The sequence below is a fragment of the Chanos chanos genome, chromosome 12 (assembly GCF_902362185.1).
Source record: "Chanos chanos chromosome 12, fChaCha1.1, whole genome shotgun sequence".
NCBI lineage: Eukaryota > Metazoa > Chordata > Actinopteri > Gonorynchiformes > Chanidae > Chanos > Chanos chanos.
Genome location: NC_044506.1, coordinates 6267046 through 6286950, shown reverse-complemented (window position 1 = coordinate 6286950; position 19905 = coordinate 6267046). Strand labels below are relative to the sequence as shown.

The 19905-nt window shown below is 42.3% G+C and overlaps 3 protein-coding genes across 3 annotated transcripts in view; 1 reads left to right on the top strand and 2 right to left on the bottom strand.

The window, feature by feature from the left end:
* The window catches only part of msto1 (misato mitochondrial distribution and morphology regulator 1), a 10477-nt gene extending 3562 nt beyond the window's left edge, over positions 1-6915 (bottom strand). The window contains exons 1-11 of the mRNA XM_030789038.1: positions 6791-6915; positions 6045-6174; positions 5620-5689; positions 5420-5495; positions 4882-4939; positions 3915-4065; positions 3334-3448; positions 2762-2896; positions 2194-2346; positions 1074-1205; positions 381-565 (exon numbers count right to left, since the gene is read on the bottom strand). Of these exons, the coding sequence (XP_030644898.1) occupies positions 381-565; positions 1074-1205; positions 2194-2346; positions 2762-2896; positions 3334-3448; positions 3915-4065; positions 4882-4939; positions 5420-5495; positions 5620-5689; positions 6045-6174; positions 6791-6874 (1289 nt within the window). The 5' untranslated portion in view covers positions 6875-6915. The remainder of the gene's footprint in view (positions 1-380; positions 566-1073; positions 1206-2193; positions 2347-2761; positions 2897-3333; positions 3449-3914; positions 4066-4881; positions 4940-5419; positions 5496-5619; positions 5690-6044; positions 6175-6790) is intronic.
* Positions 6916-8843: 1928 nt separating this feature from the next.
* tmem79a (transmembrane protein 79a) lies at positions 8844-12271 on the top strand. Its single transcript, XM_030789433.1, has 4 exons — positions 8844-9390; positions 10095-10286; positions 10782-11004; positions 12079-12271. Exons 1-4 carry the CDS (start codon positions 8940-8942, stop codon positions 12269-12271), a joined length of 1059 nt encoding a protein of 352 aa, XP_030645293.1. The 5' UTR covers positions 8844-8939.
* A 1524-nt stretch (positions 12272-13795) lies between these two features.
* On the bottom strand, positions 13796-19351 carry glmp (glycosylated lysosomal membrane protein). The gene is made up of 6 exons (XM_030789270.1): positions 19262-19351; positions 17982-18254; positions 17396-17593; positions 16380-16598; positions 15549-15811; positions 13796-14641 (listed from the first exon to the last, which is right to left on the bottom strand). Exons 1-6 carry the CDS (start codon positions 19289-19291, stop codon positions 14470-14472), a joined length of 1155 nt encoding a protein of 384 aa, XP_030645130.1. The 5' UTR covers positions 19292-19351; the 3' UTR covers positions 13796-14469.
* Between the last annotated feature and the right edge of the window lie 554 nt (positions 19352-19905).

The following is a 19905-nucleotide window of genomic DNA, read 5'->3' as shown; positions in this document are numbered from 1 at the left end:
GATTACCACTCTAATACTATAATGGTACATAAAAGCTGTACATCCCCCTATGTGCAATACCGTTGTTTACACTCGCCACTTTAAATTTTAAGCCTCCTTCACACATGTACATAGTGTTATATTTCATATTTTTGTTTATATTTATTGCACACACCTTTTTCTATTTTAATCTTCTATTGTCTCATACATTTCATTGTACTGTTGACCCTGTGTTAACCTACATATGACAAATAAACTTAACTTAAAATTAAGACCCAGAAACCGCTTTTTTTTTGTCTAGAAATGTTAAACAGAATGTGTCACACTGCATTTATAAATATAAAAGTAACACTCAGACATCGTACAACAATAATCCCGACGCAGTCAGCGACTCTTCTCACCTGACTAAGTTCTGCCCCTCTAATCCTCTAAGGGTCACCGATTGGCCAAAGCAACGCCCATCACTGAGCTCGGGGCAAGCCGATAGGGGTCTCCAAGGCAACGTGTCAGAGCAGGCATCCAGAGCATCTGGGAGACAGCTGCCATGCATCACGGGAAACGGAACAGCGCCATATGCAGAGACCACCTGAAACGCAACCTCAGTGTCTGATAAAGCACTAAAAATTTGTTTATTAAAATGAACATGCTTTTTTATATTTGACTAAACAGGGCAGACCATGTTTTACATACATGGGTAAAAGTAGCAATGATAAACAAATACTACAGCGTTATTATAAGTAATAAAACCATATTAATGCATTTATGGATCCCAATAACTTATATTGTATATATCTGACTAACACACTATTATCGCATGCATACAAACAGAATATAACGTATTGTACGTTCATGCCTTACTTGCTAATTTTAGCCTTAGTGTGAACTGAGACTAGGACATAGATGCTTACCCAGACATACAATAAATATCTACAACATTCCAAATTCAGCTCAGCCTGAAGCAACTACACAATTGCATTTCACAGTACGCAAATGTAATAATCTAAAAATGGCATAATAAGTTACCATTTTCTTCATGGAACATGCAATATTACATTTATAAATAACAAAAACTCAGTAATGGTTTTAACACTCACCTTCCTCCCTGACACGGCCAGCGCATCAGACAGCTGCCACATGGTGGCGCTGTTGTGTCTCAGTCTGTATGACACTGTCAGTGTGTCCAGCAGTAACGCCAGGATGGAGCTGGAGTGGTACCACAGGGTGGGCTGAGAGAGGGAGGAGGACAGACAGAAACAGAGACAGGGAGAGATAGAGAGAGAGAAACAGAGACAGGGAGAAACAGAGACAGAGAGAGAAACAGAGACAGGGAGAGATAGAGAGAAACAGAGACAGGGAGAGATAGAGAGAGAGAAACAGAGACAGGGAAAGATAGAGAGAGAGAAACAGAGACAGGGAAAGATAGAGAGAGAGAAACAGAGACAGGGAGAGATAGAGAGAGAGAAACAGAGACAGGGAGAGATAGACAGAGAGAGAAACAGAGACAGGGAGAGATAGAGAGAAACAGAAACAGAGACAGGGAAAGATAGAGAGAGAGAAACAGAGACAGGGAGAGATAGAGAGAGAGAAACAGAGACAGGGAGAGATAGAGAGAGAGAGAAACAGAGACAGGGAGAGATAGAGAGAGAGAAACAGAGACAGCGAGAGATAGACAGAGAGAGAAACAGAGACAGGGAGAGATAGAGAGAAACAGAGATAGAGAGAGAGAGAAACAGAGACAGGGAGAGATAGAGAGAGAGAAACAGAGACAGGGAGAGAGAGAGAGAGAGAAACAGAGACAGGGAAAGATAGAGAGAGAGAAACAGAGACAGGGAGAGAGAGAGAAACAGAGACAGGGAGAGATAGAGAGAGAGAAACAGAGACAGGGAGAGAAGGGAGGAAGAGGGAGATAATGAAGCAGGGGAACAAAAGAGAAACATCAAATGCCAGAAATATAAATGTGGCATCTAAACAAGGGCATGAAAAGCATGAACAAATGAAAAGACGTATAAATATCGAGCCTTTCTGTGCACAAGCCCATGTCATTCAGTATTTATTAAACTGTAGAGCGCTGGGTCACTGCTCTGAAACACAATGCCTGAGAACTCACAGTAAGACTAATGCACAGCTTTCACATCAGCAGGAAAACCCAAAAACCTGCCCTTGACTAGACACAGACACAGACAGACACAGACACAGACAGGAAGAGTGACTCACATCATAGTTGATGAATGGGAAGGAGACCGGGGAGGTTGGTCGTAGACCTAGCCCGCCCCTTAAGGTCAATGGGCAGAAGAGAGAGCTGTGATTGGCCAGGTTCACAGTTCCAAGGGCGTAGTTTATCAAATGGTAAAGATCCTTCACTGGACTCTGTTACAGTCATAACAAAAGAAATCATCTGTCACACATTGCGATGACTCATCTGCATGAGTATAAAGAGTTAGATTACAGTTTAAAGGGAAATATTTGTGTTTAAGTATTACTTGCGTTTTTTTTTTGGGGGGGGGGGGGGGGGGGGGGGGGGTTATCTCCTTTTATGCTTCTCACCATTTTTATGATTAATACCAAAAGGTGAAAGGTTCTATATGAATGATAACATTTCATAACAATATCAACAAAACTACTACTACTACTAATACTTCCTGTTGTTATTATTTTTCTAATTGTGTTGGTTAATATAGATATTTGAGACTTCTTCACAATACTAACAAATGCAGTTACAGAGAAACAACCATTATTTGAGACGGAGAGCAGTGCTGACAGCCGTAAATCACAGTTCACTTACAGAGTCTGGGTGACTGACTGGGGCGAGACCCCAAGTCAGGATGCCCCGCCCTCCATAGGAATCCTGCAGTAACTCCGTCACCTTTGACCCCAAACCAGAAAACCCATCAGTGATATCACACAGCACCTGAAATCCCTGGAAACCAGCATGATGAAAGAGATGAGAGAGAGAGGGAGAGGGAGAGAGAAACACGAGAGTGAAAAGAAAATGAACACAGGATAGTTGATATTTTGTCCTTAATGAAAAATATGTACTACCCTACAGGAGATGTGGGTGAGACAGAGAGCAGAAAAGCAACAATCTTCATTGTGTTTGTGATGTAAACCTGAATTACAGCTGTGACAGACAAGAGTTTTACATTCTGAATCAAGGGATCTGATTAACAAAAGCTTTACCATCAAGCTTTTAAAAGTTTAAGGTCAAGTTTAGCTCAGAATTGAGAGTATGTCTGGCCTTCACTGCAGTGGGAGCAGAAAGCCTTCCTTTACAGCGGGACCTAATCCAGGTCTTCACTGAGAAAGCCACGATGTGTGGGAATTACACTTTGACTTATGTGGTGTTGTCATGGCTACCTGCAGGTAGTCACACTCTTCTACAAAGAAATGCAATCTGTCCTCCAGGTCCTCCAGTACCGATCCCCGACACAGTGTCACCCCCTGGCCAAACGCCTCCAGGCGCTCCGACTCACTGCGCACAAACACACACACACACACACCCCAGCGCACAAATGCGCAGTTTAACAAAGTACATATTGGCAAAGTAACCAGTGTGAATACAACAAACATTCAGATCTATGTCCCCCATGCAAGTTATTGTTAAACTGGTATTACTGGAAACACAGTGGAGAAATTCCCACAGCACCTGTTGTTAACTGCATGACGCACATTTCCATGGTCACAGTTAAGACCAGTGCAATGCTTATTCAGCATCCCATGTCAACCACGCAAACAAAAACCAACCAGCCAAAGAAACAAACAAACAAACAAAAACACAGACATCTGGTGGGAAAAAAAAGTACCTAAATAAGCTTTCACTAAATAAGCTGAATAATCCTTCACTAACTGAGAGGCAGAAACACAGCACTGAGGCATAATTGAGAAGTCACAGAGGTTCACACACACACACACACACATGCACACACACACACACACACCCATCGTGGTTGTACTGGGTAATGACAGAGATGGTGCGAGGATGGAGGTGGATGCGGAGGAAGTCAGACCACACCCTCACGCTTCCCTCCAGCCTATAGGTCTTCTGTATGCGCTCCAGAGTGCTGTTCACCGTCTCCATGGGAACAGCCCCTACACACCAAGGACAGCACAGGAAATGCATGAGTCACATCAGATTGACAATCCAGTGTCTTGATGACTTTCTGGGTGCAGTCAGTCAATCAATCGATCAATCAGTCTCTACCGCAGACATTAACAAGCACAGATGACGACATGACTGCACAGGCTAATGACAAAGATACAATAAGTGTCTTTTTTTTTCTTCAAATTTATTCATAAGACTAAGTTTAGACTTACTCCTCAGCCACCCCTGAAAAAGGCCACATGCTTTTGCTGAAACTGCTGACATGCTGGGTTGGTCTGTTATTTCATATCAGTTAGATTCAAGTTATTCCGTGTTTTCTGTGTATGTCCTACACTCTTTTGCATTAAAAGCAAAATGTTATGAAAAAAAAAAGGTTTTCAAAAACCAAATTTTCATAAATTAGAGGAATATTTTGGCCAGAGGAAGTCTGATAAGGAAGAAAACATTCCCAGCTTCCTACTCCAACCCTGGACTGTTTCTTTCTCCTCTTCCCAACAGCTTATCTGACACACCTGAGAGAGAGCTGCATTCACAACATGATAATAGCAATTTAATAAGAATAGTTTTGGTTGTGCGTTTTCCACTGAGCTTAAAATTCAATATATTAAGTCCACTAAAGTGATTGCGGATCTGAACTTCATTGACCTTTCTTCCTTGTGTTCTTTTTATGCTTTATTTTCACCAGAAAGACATTAAACCCTGTTTTCTACAGCCTGTTGTATGGGGAGACTGGACAAAGCTGTTTTTTTTTTATTATTATTATCATTATTATTATTGTTATTAATCTGAGATATCAGTCCCACCTGAATACTGGGGCACCTGTGTAGGACTCAGGTCTGGTTTGGCCAAAATCTCTCCCTGCTGCAACAACAACAACAACAACAACAACAACAACAACAGAGGAAATACGGATCAGAGCAAACATTTCAACACAAAACATACACAAAACATGCAAAACACTGTGAATGAAGACAGCTCAAGACACGAACCCTTGAATGAACAGCCAATAAAACATATACGAAGCCTTGACTGTGTGCTTTGGCCTTTACAAATGCTTAAAATCTTTCTGAAATAAAACCTCACTGCGTGAAATTACATAACCAGCATGATCACAGGGCTACTGAAGACTGAGACAAGAAAGCGTCTACATATGCCTCAGATGTTCGGGTCTTGGTACAGTGCAAAAGAAACGGCTCAGAGAGAGAGAGAGAGAGAGAGAGAGAGAGAGAGAGAGAGAAAGAATATTCCTTAAAAAGCGAGACAGAGGAAGACAGGAAGCACATCCAAGCACAGTGTGGCGGCTGTGTGCAGTGGGTGAAACAGTGCAGTCTATGTGCTTACATCAAGCTTGTCCAGGTCTTCGAGAAAGGAATTCTTCAGTGGTGGACTCTCTTTATGGGTGATGACACCTCCATCCCTGCACATGACACAAACAAACATTCATTCTCCATGGGTATATGTATCGGTAATTACGTATACATGATCTTTAAGCCAATATATGTGTACAAACGTAAAACACACACACAGGCACACACAGTTACCATGTGAAGGTACTGTTCTCCTTCTCTGAGCCATACAAGCTGCCCTCTTGTCTCAGAGTCTGCAGACTGCCTGGAGAAGGAAACCATGGGACACTTGGTCAGTTCACTGCTATGGACCTTATGAACTGGCCCATTCACATGCAACAATACAAGCTGCCGTGTATTATAGAAGATTACAGCAATAACTAAGCTATGATACACTATACATAGAGCCAACAAAGCTATATGAACTTGGCTATACAGTATTCAATGCTACAACATGATATACACCTATAATGCTTCAGTAGGTCTTCAACGTAGCACTTACAGGATAGTATTCTATACTACTCTATGCTATAAACACAAACAAATGCTTAACGTTGTAATCTTAATGTAATGTTCTATCTCAGGTCCCTCTGTGACAACCGACAGCATTGCTGCAATACCTTTGAGGTCCATAACAATGAGACGGGGTGTGTAGGTGACATGACCGCCAAGAGTGACGCCCTCTCGGAACAAGACATCGCTCTGCAGCTCCCCGGCAGGCATGTCAGGATCATAACACAGGGAGGCATCCTGAAATATGTATACACAGAGAGAGAGAGAGAGAGAGAGAGAGAGGTGGACCATTACACCAGTGGATGGATAAACTGATCATTTAATCCGCTGAGATTCTAGGTTTGTTTTAGGCTGAAACAGCTGATAGAGAAAACCTACACGGATGCAGAGGTTCTTGGACGGACCGTATCATTCTCACAAACCTTAATAAACGAGTTTATATCTCCCGTTAAGTGCTATTTATAAGTTCAAGTCATTAGGGCAGCCTCCTGCTTGCTCACAAACGTGGGGCACTTCAAGATTTCCGCAATCACGGAGCATCGTGCTTAGTTCAGACAACAACGACAACAAAAAAAATCACTAAGAAATGAAAAACTGCCCCCATGCTAGCATTACGTTTTTCTTAGATTACAGAACTATCACAATGTTTCAGCACAGAAACTCTTTGACTGATGTGTTTACTGAGACAACATGAGCGTACAACCACACATGCAACTAGACACGAGAATCACAGAATATAATTTTACAGCAGTGACTAATAAACTGAGACAAAAATAGTACTTTTCAGAAAGCTAATTATACAAAGGAAGCTGGGTGAGCTGCTAGCTCGTCTTAGCTTTAGCTAGTTACTAACCTGCAAATTCCACCAGTGTGTTCCAACAAAGTTTGAATAGTGTCCCAGCTGCAGGGTTACAACTTCTCGACACAGAGCACTCATTACGTTATGACTTATTATACAATTAAAAGAACTATCATTGTAAAGATCACATTATTCTCCTACTGTCGCGATGCTCCGTTACTTCACAGCGCAGCCTTGACAACATCGGGTCAGCCTACCCTCCGCGTTGCAATTAGACCCGCCTTCTGCCGCTCAAATGTTTTTCGATTGGCCAGTTTTAACGCTGGCAGTATTGTGAGTGGCTCTTGGAGTGCGGGCCATAAGTTAGAGGTAGTTCGGCTTCACTGCGCCAGGCTAACGCACGTGCAGTGAACTCTGCCTCTTCATTGGAGAAGGAACCGTAAACAAGTAACTAAAGGCACTTGATTTTAATACTTCGGAAGAAAAAACAAACTTCGGGTAACGACAGCTTCCAAATGTCTAATGATTTATTGCATCGTCTCTGTGATGCAAATCTCGAGTTTATCACCTTCGCAGTAACCTATAGACTCATAGGCATATTTTAACCACATACATTGAATGTAAATATCTAATGCATGCCTAAAATCAAACATCTGACTTTGGGGATAACAAGAGATAAAAGTCATAAATGCGGCATTATTTTAGTTCTTAACTTTGGTACGTGTAAATATTCCCTGGGCGTGGGCACTGTTAGTCACATGATAAGATAGGAGCTAAAAAATGTCTCCGACAATAATTTACCTAACCACACCTGTCATTTGTCACCACCCACTCCGCCAGTCACGGGCAAGAAGGAAAAACGACAGCGTGAGAGAAAACTCTGTACATATACCTTTCTACGGAAAGATGTATGAAGAAACCATGTTTTAATGGTACATCAAGAAGTGCAGACGGACTATGCGGTAAGGCCAGAGCTTGTTGTTTTTCCCTCATTTAACGTTCCTGTTTTTCCTGATTTCAGACAGCCGACGAAACTCGTAGCTCACGTTCGATCGTCTTGTTTATTTATTTTTTGAAATTCTTGATATCGTGTTTGAAGCTTTGGTATGTCGGGAGTTGTTAAAACACTCTGATTTGTTGTATTACAGTAGTCAGAAGAGACTTCACGGTTCTAATTAAAGGTTTTCTTTTGTGTTGTTCTTGTGGGTACAAAGTATGAGTAATCTGGTGGGTATGCAGGTTTAGCAGGACCAGTTGCATAGTTTACCATGTTGACTTGGGTTTTTGACAGAAATAGAAAGGAAGTTAACAGGGTAAAACTGATCTTTCGAGTGAGAAGTGTCACTGAAAGCATTATTTGTGTGAATGTATATTGTAAATGTGTCCACTGATTGCGGTTGTGTGTTACTGTGGGACATTAAACTCTCTTGACTGATAATTGAGCTCCATAAGAATGATTCCGCAGAAAGATAAGAACATATATTTATCGATTCAGACTCTGCCCAGTTGTGCAAAAAGTCTTTTGTGCCTACCATTTGTGAACTTTGATAAGATTTATAAAACTCAGGGGATAGAGGAGGTAGTCCTTGAAAAGTTGTTCACTCTCTCTCTCCCCCTCAGGAAAAGCATTAAATAGCTGTGGCACTGGTAAGAGGCCTGCGTTGATGCATGACTGCATTATCTCAGATGAATAACTTAAAAGAACAGACAATAATGTAAATGGATAAACACAGCAAAGACAGAAAAGCATTTCGGGAGTCATGTTGAGAGACAGACATACGGACAGACAAGGAGGTTGACACGCGTAGACCATCGGACTCCTCTACATATTACTCACAGACACACAAAGGGACAGACAACACAGCTCAATATGTCAGAACCCTTGATTGCTAATACCGAACCAGACGGAGAGGCAGGGCTTTCTGTAGCCAGTTCAGATCCAGCAGCACTCCAGAGGTCTGCTGTGGAGGAACTGGAGAGAAGGGAAGGGGAAGAGGAAGAGACAGAACAACATAAAGAAGCGAAGAATGAGAAAGAAGAAGAAGAAGAGGAGGAGGAGGAAGAAAAAGAAGAAGAGGAAGAGAAGAGGAACGAGGAGGAGGGAGAAGAGGAAGAAACGGTGAAGTTGGCTGCCTCAGAGGCCAGCACCCTGCCATGGTCAGCTGACCAACTCGGCAAAAGAGACGTGCCAAAAGACTGTGCCATGCCCGTAAAAGAACCGACAAGCCAGGAGAAAGAGAGGGAGACGGAAAAAGACGAACTCTCAGAGCAGGGTCAGCAGAGCCGGACGGAGAGCGCGAGGGAGCTGGGCATGCGAGACAGCGGAGTGGTGGCAGATGGCGACTGGAGAGAGGAGGAGAGGACGAGGGGCGCCGGGTGGGCCGGAGACGATGGATCGCTGGCTGACAACGAGGAAGAGGATGACGACGACGAAGATGACAAAAGCCAAGCACATCGGATCCCCGAGAAAACCAGACCCGTCTTCACCCCTGAGGTCACGGTCGTGAAGCCTTCCAGTAACCTGGAGTTACCAGACGATAGCAGCTTTAATGCCTTGGAGCTAATAGAAAGAGTTCCTTTGCACGCCACGCAAAACGACCCGCCCCCTCAGTATTACCACTCACCATGGCTCGACACAGTGGACAAACCCAAAGGTGTGTGTCAGCAGCATTCATAACATCAATCATTTATTTGGTCCAAGCAGACCATTCACAGCACTTAACGGGAGAACAGTTGAATTCAAGCACAGAGTGCTAGTATTGGTTATGGACACATTTTCAGATCAAACCAAATCAGTCATGTTTATGTATTGTTTACTTCTAACATACCTAGTCACAAAGAGAGTGAATAACGCTGGGAATAAAATAGAAAATCCTCTCTACAATTATTCGGAACAAAGTTTAAGAACTGACAAGATTTAAAAAAAACAAAACAAAAAAAAGGCTCAAATACTAGGCACTGAGCAGTTAGAAACTGCTGGATTGTTTTCAGCTGCAGTTTGACACGTAATATAAGGTTGAACTTTGGTATTTAATTAATGTTTGACCATCCATAATGCTGTATGAACAGGCTATCGTCTGAGATCAGATGTGGGGTGTTTTAATACTGTAGGTGCATTGTGAAACAACAAAGTAATTACATTTTGCTCAAAACCTGACCAATGGTAACCTCCGGCCCGAACTTTGAAAGCAAGGTTTATGAAAATATGAAAATGATACTCTTTACACAGGACAGTCAAAGTGCAAATAATGGTGCTTCAGAATCACTCACACTCTGTCTCTGTTCCTCTGGGGTTTTTTTTTTCTTATTTCTCTCTCTCTCACCTCTGACCACCCCCCCCCCACCCCCCCCCTTCTAGGTGTTCCTAGTTTCTGTGTGGAGGTTGCGAAACTTGGTTTCTCTCTGGCAGGGGCAGCAGTGTTTTTCCCATTGCTTGTGTGGCTTGGTTATACCTACTTGCCCTTTGAGTCCCCTCCCATCCGTGCCGGTCCCCTCAGGCTGGTCTACACGCTGCGCTGCTCCGTGTTCGCCACGCTACCCATTGTGCTGGGTAAGGAAATGGACTTTAACTTTGACTAATCAGTCACACACCCACACCCACACATATGCACACACACACACACACACACACACACACACACACACACACACACACACTTTCAATTACACATATACACGCAGTTACACACATCAGATGCATATGCATTGAGTAGCATGCATCCGATAAGGTTTCCGTATATGAATCACAGTCATTGAGTTCACTGAGTCATATTATTTTAATGTTTTGGGGTTTTTTTTTTTGGTTTTTTTTTTACCTTTTTTGTTTGTTCAGCTGAAATTATCAGTCATTTAGATTGAGCCCTCTCACTCGCCAGTGTTGGAACTACCCTATATGAATACCAAGGAAATGATACTTTAAAAAAAAAAAATTTGGTTGGTTTGTTTACGTCTATATATTGCCTTTCTGTTATACAGGTGTACATAAGCTTCCCCCTTCTCTCTCTCCCTCTCCCTCTCTCTCTCTCTCTCTCTCTCTGTGTGTCAGGTGCACTGGTACAGGGTGTGGCCCGGCTAAAGTTTGGTGCTCTGAAGCCTTTGTTTGACGGTAAATGGGAAAGCAGGGAGGTGGCAGTGCACAGTCATTACGTGCGTGAATCTGTCTATCTCTTCCTGCTTTACTTCACCCAGCTCGGTCTCCTGGCCACGTACCTGACGCAGGACATGCTCAGACTCGTCCCCCTGCTCACCATCATCTTCGTGTTCGGCAGGTGTGTACGCGCGAACTACGAGAACCAGTAATCAGAATTTTAAAAAAAATTATTAAAAATAATAAGAATGACGAGTCATATGATGGCGTATTGATTTTGGGTAGTGATGGGGTGGGTACTTAGAACCCACACTGTTGAAATAGTCCTAACTTGTCCTTAAGTGGCGATACAACACAACTTTATTTATACCCGAAAGGCAGTTCAATCAAGGGCACAGGGGATGCTTTAGATAATCGTGACAAACACAAATAAAGTAGAATGAAGTACAGAGACAGATTGGCAGGCGACCAAGACGCTAGTGCTAGGGTCCATATCGCAGGTAAATGACAGTAACACTGGAAGGGTATACTCCTCTGGTGACCAGCCCAAAGGCCCACACTTAGACACCAGAACGATGGCGCAATACACAGGGGAGGCTCTGCAATCATTTGTTTGACCACTGACAGTAGCACAGGCTGTGACTTAATGGGAGAACTGGAAACCAGTTAAAGTGACTGTTTGGATTTGTTAGGGAAATGTTATGTTATCGGCATGTTTGGGGAAAAGCTTGTAGCCTCGGTACTTCTCCTCTGTTTTCTGTGCCCTCTGTCATGGAGTTGCTCAAGTGAAATCGCTAAGTACAGCACAACTTTCAAGCTGTTTGTTTTTTTATTCACTAAGAGATTTATCATGTTCAAAATCCAGATTGCAGTTTCAGAGTTGTAAGAGATAATATTCTGATTGATTTACTGATTTTGACATTTTTATACGTTTTTTGCAACCCTGCTCTGATTGGATTATATGTGTTTGGGCTGCTGTCAAATATCTGGTTCCTTCATTTTGTTCTGGAGCCGACATGACTTTGTTTTTGAGCGTGTACATAAATGTTCCTCTTAGTTACATACATGTTGACACCGTTTCTAGCTTCTTATCTGTGCAGCTTTGAACATACAACCTCGTTTATGAGGGATCCTTTTATCGTCGACCAAGAAAAACCAATAACATTATCTCTGGCGTTCGAAGGACTTGTATGTAATTGCGTTTGTTGTTCTCCCTTCGTACGCGGTGAAATGTTTTTGTCTGATCTCTTTACAGGCTGATCTACTGGGCCTGCGTATCGTTCGGCAGCAGCGTTCGAGGTCTGGGCTACGGTTTGACGTTCCTGCCTATACTGATCATGCTGGGATTTAACCTCTACTTCGTCTGCTCCCCGGTTGGCCAGGGATCGATTTTTGAAGTGGCCCCTCCCACAACAGCCCCGCCCCCCAAACGGAGATGGTGGGGCTAGTTCTTGGACCGAAAAGAGAAAAAGAAAAAGAAATAAACTGAAATCCCAGAAACTCGGAGGGATAATGAAAGAAAAAAAGGCAAGAATGGAGAATAAGAGAAGAAAAAGAACTCAATAGGACTTGGAAAAGCAAAGAATTTGGGCACAAATATCTATGAATGGCAAAACTGAAGTTTGCCTGAAGGGGAACCCTCCACCACGCTATCCCAGCTCCTGATGCTTCAGCGTGTCTCTCAAGATATGTGCCTCTACAGTGGAGTTGATTACAACACAGCATGAAATCAAAGAGCAACCACTCAATGTCTGGACTTACTTCTGATCAGATCTAATGAGCATTTTGTGTATATAGATATTATTCATTTGACCTTGAGTCGCGAGGTCAGGACTGAGAGTTAGGTTTACATTACCTGTTAGGGGCACGAGAAAGAACTTAAAGTATTGTAGATATCCCCTCTGGTTTTTGCCAAATGTCTCTCCTTTTATCTGCCTACACACAGGACAGGATCAGGAACAGTGACACTCAACAAACCACTCCCATCAGCCCTTTGGTTTTTCTTTGGCACAATCATTGGAGTCAGTGATGTTTCAGTCTCTTTTTAGCTCTGAGACTAAGGTTGTGACACACCCTAATCCTCCAACATGTGTATTTACATGAAATTTGTTTGAAAAAGAATGCTTTTAATATCTTAGTCACTGAATGTGGCAGTGGAACTACTGTAGCTTTTTGAAACCCACTTTTCAAGATTCAGATATGTTGTGTAACTTTTGTGTCAAAGCCACTGAAATGTCTTTAGAGCTGCCTGGCTTCACAGCTACAGGGGGCTTAAATCAAACTGTATATGTGATGAAATAACTGATTTATGGTCTCTGAATACTGCGCAGTAAATGTTTCTATTAAAGCTAATTTCATTAAACTGGAGAGGTGTGCCTATATTTGTTTACATAGGATTCTTGCACTGGCTGTTTTACTCTCCAGAAGTCCAAAGTCCACAAACCATAGGTTCTCAGACTGGAATGACAGACAGAAAACTAAACTTAAAATTTGTTTCTTGTTGTCATATTCTTGTATACTCTACATTCTTTGTGTAAAAATTAAACAACAACAGCAAAAAAAGGCCACACACAGAAGACAGCTTTCATGTTATTTTGTGCTCAGTTTTCTTTTAATCATTTCATTAAATGTAAATAGATTTCTTTTTTCTGCATTAAAGCAACAGACTCAACAATGTTTTCAGACAACAAATTGCTGTATGGTGTCAGTGAGCAGTGTGTTTATCCATTTCAAGTTATACAAGGCGTATGAGAATATCCAACAAGTTTATTTTCTTACATTTTTCTCTTTCTGCAGAGAAGTGTTACAAATCACCCCCCCCCCCCCCTCAAAAAAAACATTTTAAACAAACACAGTCTAAAGTTAATCAAGTTTGGGTCAGTCTAACAGTCTGATTCCCTGAGGCGCACACACACACGCACAGACACACAGACACACACAGAGTGCAGAAAAAAACCCCAAAATGACACAACATGACATGAGTTTCACTTCAGTTTCTTACTTACCTCCTCGGTTGTTTTTAATTCATCTCAGTTCGTTAAGGGAAGAGGAAGATAAAAAGAGAGAGTGAGCTTTTGTAACGAGTTGGTCCATAAGAAAAGGGAGATTTTAACCCTGTGCAGTGCCACAAAAGTACCATCTTCAAAGACACTTACAAGCGAATCATAAAAAACGAGAATTAGAATTGTGCACTAAAAAAAACCAAACAAACCCCATTGTCTGTCAGTAAAAACTGTTAAGAGTGCAATAAAACAGTATTTGACACAAAAGTATTTTAGGAATGAGCTGTATGTGCAAAGTCAGTGGATCAGGCTTGTAACAATTCCAAATCTGTGAAATTTTACAAACAGCAATTCTTGACCTCCATAAGAGCACTGACAGTCATGCTGTGCTCTGATTGGTTGATTCTGAAATTGATCAGAGTGAGAGATCTTGTCATAAAGTATCTCGTCTGAATGCTTCGTGTAGATTTGGCTACATGTCCATAATGCATCCAGAGAACACAAACAAAACAAAACACAGGAGTCCACAATTCCTGGCGATTCAGGCCTGACTGACATGTGATTGAAAATCAAGACAACACGAACTTGCATCTGCTCATTTGTGCGAGAGGAAACTGACGGGGAATCTCAAGGCCCGTGTGGTCTCAGTTGATTGGTTCGTAGCCCGATGGTTCTGCCCTCCTCTTGCGGACACAGACGTAAATGCCACCAAACAGAATGAAGGCCAGTGGGGCGCCCAGTCCAATAGCCATAATGGCCATGACCAGTGGGGAGAAGAATTCCACAGGAGGGGAACCCATTCCCACTAACACGGTCCTGTGAGAGAGAGAGAGAATGTTCTTTTTAATGACTCCTCAACACAAAAATGAAAAACATGATAAACATTTTTCAAGTCTTACATAAAGTATATGGTCTTCTAAATAAAATAAATCCCAATCAAAATGATGAAAGCTCCATTAAAAGAAAAAAAAAAAAGTAAAATATCAAAGGCTTTTTCAAAGACGCGTCACCCTCACTGACACAAGTCTGTTCTTTAACCTCACAAGCATCCACACACAAAATAATATGACCCATCAGTTTATAACACACAAAGCCAATGTGTCAACAAGCCAAAATGCAGATTCATCAAGATGAGCACTGTGACTTAAACACTGCTTTCATTTTCCCTTACTCTCGCCTGCCCTGACAAGCCATTCAGCAAAACAGAACTGGGTTTGCACGTCACAGTGTATCAAACAACTCAGAGTGACTCTGCATAACAGTCATACCATTGCCTTCATAACTTGAGAGAGAGAGAGAGAGAGAGAGAGAGAAAGAGAGAGAGAGAGAGAGAGAGAGAGAAACATACAGGAGTGAGCAGAGAGAGAATGGTAGATATTTTGTCCTGTTTTAACATGTGTTCATGATTGCTGTCTTGGTAAAATGAAGATTTTGACATTAAGCTTGGAGCTAGCTTCACTCCCTGCAGGCAGGAGAAACTGCACTGCCTCTTGGTTTTGAAATGAGCAATATTCAGATGGGGAACTTCAGACAGAGGTTGAGACTGTCTGCTAGGAGCATACTTAGCTGTGCCTCTGACAGACAGTTGACGGTTTGACTGTTGACCCAAAAGATCCGGCTGACTGAAAAATCCTGTTTAGTTAAAAAAGAAAAACTCGCAAACTCAAGCCCCAACACCACGCACATTGCCTGAAGAAGCACTGTGCACACACAAGGACCTCACCAGCTGAGAAAGTAGGTGGCGTTGTAGTAGGGCGCGTCTTTGATCCCGAACGTCATGTTCAGCCCAAACGTCCGGGACTCCTTTCCGAAATAGGCCAGAACCAAGCCAGAGGGCGAAGCCTGGTCCACGGCGACAGGAGGGGAGTGCTTACACGGTGTTGCGTCTTCTGTGAGAGGTGCAGCTTTGCGATAGGCCACTGGTTTCCACTGTGTGTAGCCCATGACTGTATTTGCATTAGGCGGGGAGAAAACCCACTGAGACACCTGAAAGACAAGATGACTCACTAACCTTTCAAACAGGGCTTATATTAAAGATGACCTACTACATATCTACTTAGGGCTTATATTAACGATGACTTACTAAACATTTAGACAGGGCTTATATTGAGGCGCGGCTACCAGAGAGACAGCATGCTAAGGAATGGAGAGGCAATCTGAGCGTGTGAGGTGATCTGAGTTATCCTTTTTTTTTTTTTTTAAACAAACAAACAGCTTTTTATTCAAAGGAAAGGCAGTAACATATATCTCAAACAATTTACAGAACACTCAATTACTTTTCAGTAATATAGAGTCAAAGTAGTGTACTTGGTTGGGAAGGACAAATTACTTTAAAAAATTTCTGCCAAAACAATAACTTTACATCCAGTGTAAATGAGCAACTTTTGTCCCATGTTTCTTGTTTCTTTTTTTTTTTTTTTTTTTTTTGGCTTGAACCAGCTTCATACATGAAGAAAGCAAACCACTGTGTCCAGGCTCCAAATGCTAGCACCGCGTCAGCGATTGGGACACGCTACACATTTTGACACCGGCCTCTGCTGTAGCCCAGTCTTACCTGGAAAATGGAGGGAGTGTACTCGTCATCTATGGATTTTAAGACGTCAACTCTGCTCTCATGGCGCGGGCTGCCCACTGATTGGAGCTCGAAGAGGAAGCGCGAGGCATTGGACCGAGGAGTCACACGGTCTAACCACAGCCTCAGCTGGGAGGAGTTAGCGTTGTGGAGAAGAGCTGGCCACGCCTCCTCTCGACCAACTCCCTCATAAGCCGAAAACTGAGGAGAGGAGAGGAGAGGAGAGGAAAGGAGAGTCACTGCTGTTGAATTAATAGTTTAAGTGCTGTTTACCAGTATAAAGTTTACATAGGCTTATTTGCATACAACACAACAGCATTCATTAAAAAACATTACCACATAAAAAATGTCATTATTGACCTGGGGACATACGTGTGTTCTCACTTTTTTCAAGAGGATTTAACTAACCCCTGGGGGTGTTCCAGAAAGCAGGTTTAGTGAAAGTTCAGAGCTAGTTAACTCAGAGTAAGCAGTAAACTTCCTAATAGAAGAGCCCTATGGCTTTGTTTTGCTAGGAGAATGAAGAGGGCTCTTCTATTAGGAAGTTTACTGCTTACTCTGAGTTGACTAACTTTTCACTCAACTCACTTTGTGGAACACCCCCCTGGTCAAACTCCCAGAGGAGAGTTAGAATTGAAGTTTAACATCATTCAGACATGATAGAATTTCAATAGTATTGTGGTTTCCACAAAGCGTAGCATATGACAGGCAATAGACAAGCAAGAAAATGATGGTTTGTGTAATGAGAGCTCTGGAAAAGACAAGCCCTACAAAGTAAATTACCAAGCGTTAAAATTTACACTGAGAGAGGAAAACGAGTGTTCCGAGTGTTTATTATTGTCCCAAGCTCACTGGTCTGAAGACAAAATAAACATTCTTGCAGTTCATTTGACACTGGTAAAAAAAAAAAGAAAAAAAAAGGAAATTCCGTAAAGGTTGACGAAATTCCCCATGTGGAGAAGCGTTGATGTAGTGGTCTAAGGCACATACTGACTCACCAGCAGGCAGAAGGAGCTGTTGCTGTTGAAAGTCTCAGCGCTGTCTTTTCCACACAGCCGCACCGTGTGATCGGTCAGGTTTACCGTCTTGTTCAGGTCATCCCAGGTGAAGCTCGCCAGCTCGTACGGGGGGAAAAACGAGGAAGGGTCTGTTTTGTTTGGATCTGCTGTGTCGTTGACGTCGTCATATTCCCACAGCTGAGAAGAAAGTTCCAGAAACTTAGAAACTTTGAGACGACCACCCCTTAGCCAAAATGCGGTCAGATATACAGAATACCTTTAGTAAGTTTAAAAGTAAAAATAAACAAACAAACAAAAAACAAAAGCAAAAAAAAAAAAAAAAAAAAACACACAACACCCCCCCCCCCCCCCCCAAAATCGACGTATACATTCTTAAAAACGAACAACAAAAAAATCATTGTGTGTGAAGTGTGTGGGGTACATCAGCTAAGGCTTAAGAAAAGATTAATGTGAAATACCTCTTCACTGACAACGATACATTTTCAATTTATCTTTGACTGACCCAGTTAAAGCTGAGCACTACTGCATCTAATTATTAATTACCAACACCGTGAGCCAGACTCACCCTCGTCAACACAAGTGCACGGCTGTATTGCACACTGTCCTGTGGTGCCACCCTCACACTGCCTGCCGTGCTGCGGTTCAGAAACTCATTCCAGTTAATCTGCAGTGAGGATGAGGTGGAGTTTGTGTGAACCAGAAGTAGCGCTGGCGCCCCATGGCTGCAGAGGAGGAAGTGCAGGGTGTCGTTCTGCCCCAGTGCCCGCACGTGAACTATACCCACACCAGGAGGTGGCGTTAGAGAGCCGTTCAACCCTGGGTTCAACTCCATAGAAAGCTGGCGAAATGGAGACAGACATGTAAACAAAGACGATACAAACAAAACATGAAAGTTACGTGAGAGGACATCTGTGGCACCACAGCTTAATAGAAATGTCCAAAGCGACTACAAACATGGTTTCATCACTGAAAACTGAGGCCCCGCGCTCCTACTTAGCGCTAACTCGTCAACAGGTTTTTGCACTCATTAGACGCTGGGTTAGCTAACTCAGTCATGTCAGAGTTAACCCAGGGCCAACCATCTCTGGGCTCAGGGCTGAGGTTAGGAGACATTGCTCCAGGTGAGCAAAGTTCCCTGAAACTACAACTACATCCCGTAGGAATTACTCGGTCTGTTTGTCCCTTCAAAACCAGAGCGGTATACAGCTGCGGCACTTGGTGTGCAAAATGACATGTTCCCAGTATGCGTTTCATCAGTACGCTGAATGGCCGGGTTTACTCGCTGTTATGGTAAAGCGAAATTGTCTGAGCTAGTCGAAACCAGTCAGACATACTGTCAAATAACGTATTTGCTCACCCCACTAAAATCAAATCAAATTCTCAACATTTTTCAGCCTGGTACATTTTAACATGTCACAACTATGTCATTGTTTATTTTTTAAACAATTTATTTAAAGGTAGGCAAACTAACTAACTGACTACAGATGTGTGTGTGTGTGTGTTTTTAGTGTTACAGCTCCTTCCTATGTAGCTATGTGCTTTATCTACAATCTTCATTGAGAAAAACATCTAGAATGAAGTACTGTCAAGCCGTCGGCTCCTCTGGACACATACGATCTTAAAAGTTTTATATTAATCTCAGCAAAGTTTAGATTGCGTATGAAGGAAATGGAAGAGAAACAATGGATCGATTTAACAGCTTGATGCTGGCTTGAGGATCATTAAATCGCTATCCTATTTTTGGGCTAAGCTAGCATCCAAATTTAGAAAGATACATTGTAAACACGCAGTGCAGGAGGCTACACCGAATAAAAGAAACTGAAAACCGTCAGCAGTTGAACTTACCTGCCGTCGGTAATGATCTCCATAACACATCAATCCAGGTACATAATAAATAAGTAAAAACAACAGAGACACACAGTAGTGTGTTTTGAAGTCTTTCACAGCCATCTTTCTGGCTCTCCTCACAAAATTAATGCGGAATGAGGAATCACATGAGAGGTTTCTCTCGTTGGTCAGCTGACTCAAGTGCACGGTTCCCCTTTTGTGTTTTGCTTTAGAAAAGTCTTCGACTTTTTACAAAAATCATTTGAAACAGATTTCTGATGAGCAGTTGAAGATGTTTAAAAGCAAACTATATAAAGTTTATGCGTTAGAGAAAAATCGATCAGCCAGTCATGCTGCGCAGGAATTCCTTTTGTTAAAATTACAAAGAATTTTATTTCTGTGTAACCAAAACACATAAGCAACGAATGGCGCCGAATATCTTTGGATTCAGAGACCTGGATATCAGGCTTTCATTTTTTTCAATTATCATGTAAAAAATATCTGTATGGAGTCATCTCTCACGTTGTAACTCTATTGCTCCGATATTATATTTGACGTCTTGTTCAAATTATGACTTTTATTTTGACCCGGAAATAAACAGGAAAGTTTTGATGTAGTTGACATTTGGGCGCGCTCAATTTAAAGCCGCATATAGCCACATA

What these genes read in the sequence shown, in the direction of transcription:
- tmem79a (XM_030789433.1), top strand. Translation starts at nt 8,940, where the DNA reads ATGCCCGTAAAAGAACCGACAAGCCAGGAGAAAGAGAGGGAGACGGAA. An exon ending in CACAGTGGACAAACCCAAAG is followed by an intron (nt 9,391 to 10,094) that starts GTGTGTGTCAGC and finishes CCCCCCTTCTAG; the next exon opens with GTGTTCCTAGTTTCTGTGTG. An exon ending in ATCATCTTCGTGTTCGGCAG is followed by an intron (nt 11,005 to 12,078) that starts GTGTGTACGCGC and finishes ATCTCTTTACAG; the next exon opens with GCTGATCTACTGGGCCTGCG.
- glmp (XM_030789270.1), bottom strand. Translation starts at nt 19,291, where the DNA reads ATGTGTTATGGAGATCATTACCGACGGCAG. An exon ending in ACAGCTCCTTCTGCCTGCTG is followed by an intron (nt 16,599 to 17,395) that starts GTGAGTCAGTAT and finishes TCCTCTCCTCAG; the next exon opens with TTTTCGGCTTATGAGGGAGT. An exon ending in ACACTCCCTCCATTTTCCAG is followed by an intron (nt 15,812 to 16,379) that starts GTAAGACTGGGC and finishes CTTGTCTTTCAG; the next exon opens with GTGTCTCAGTGGGTTTTCTC.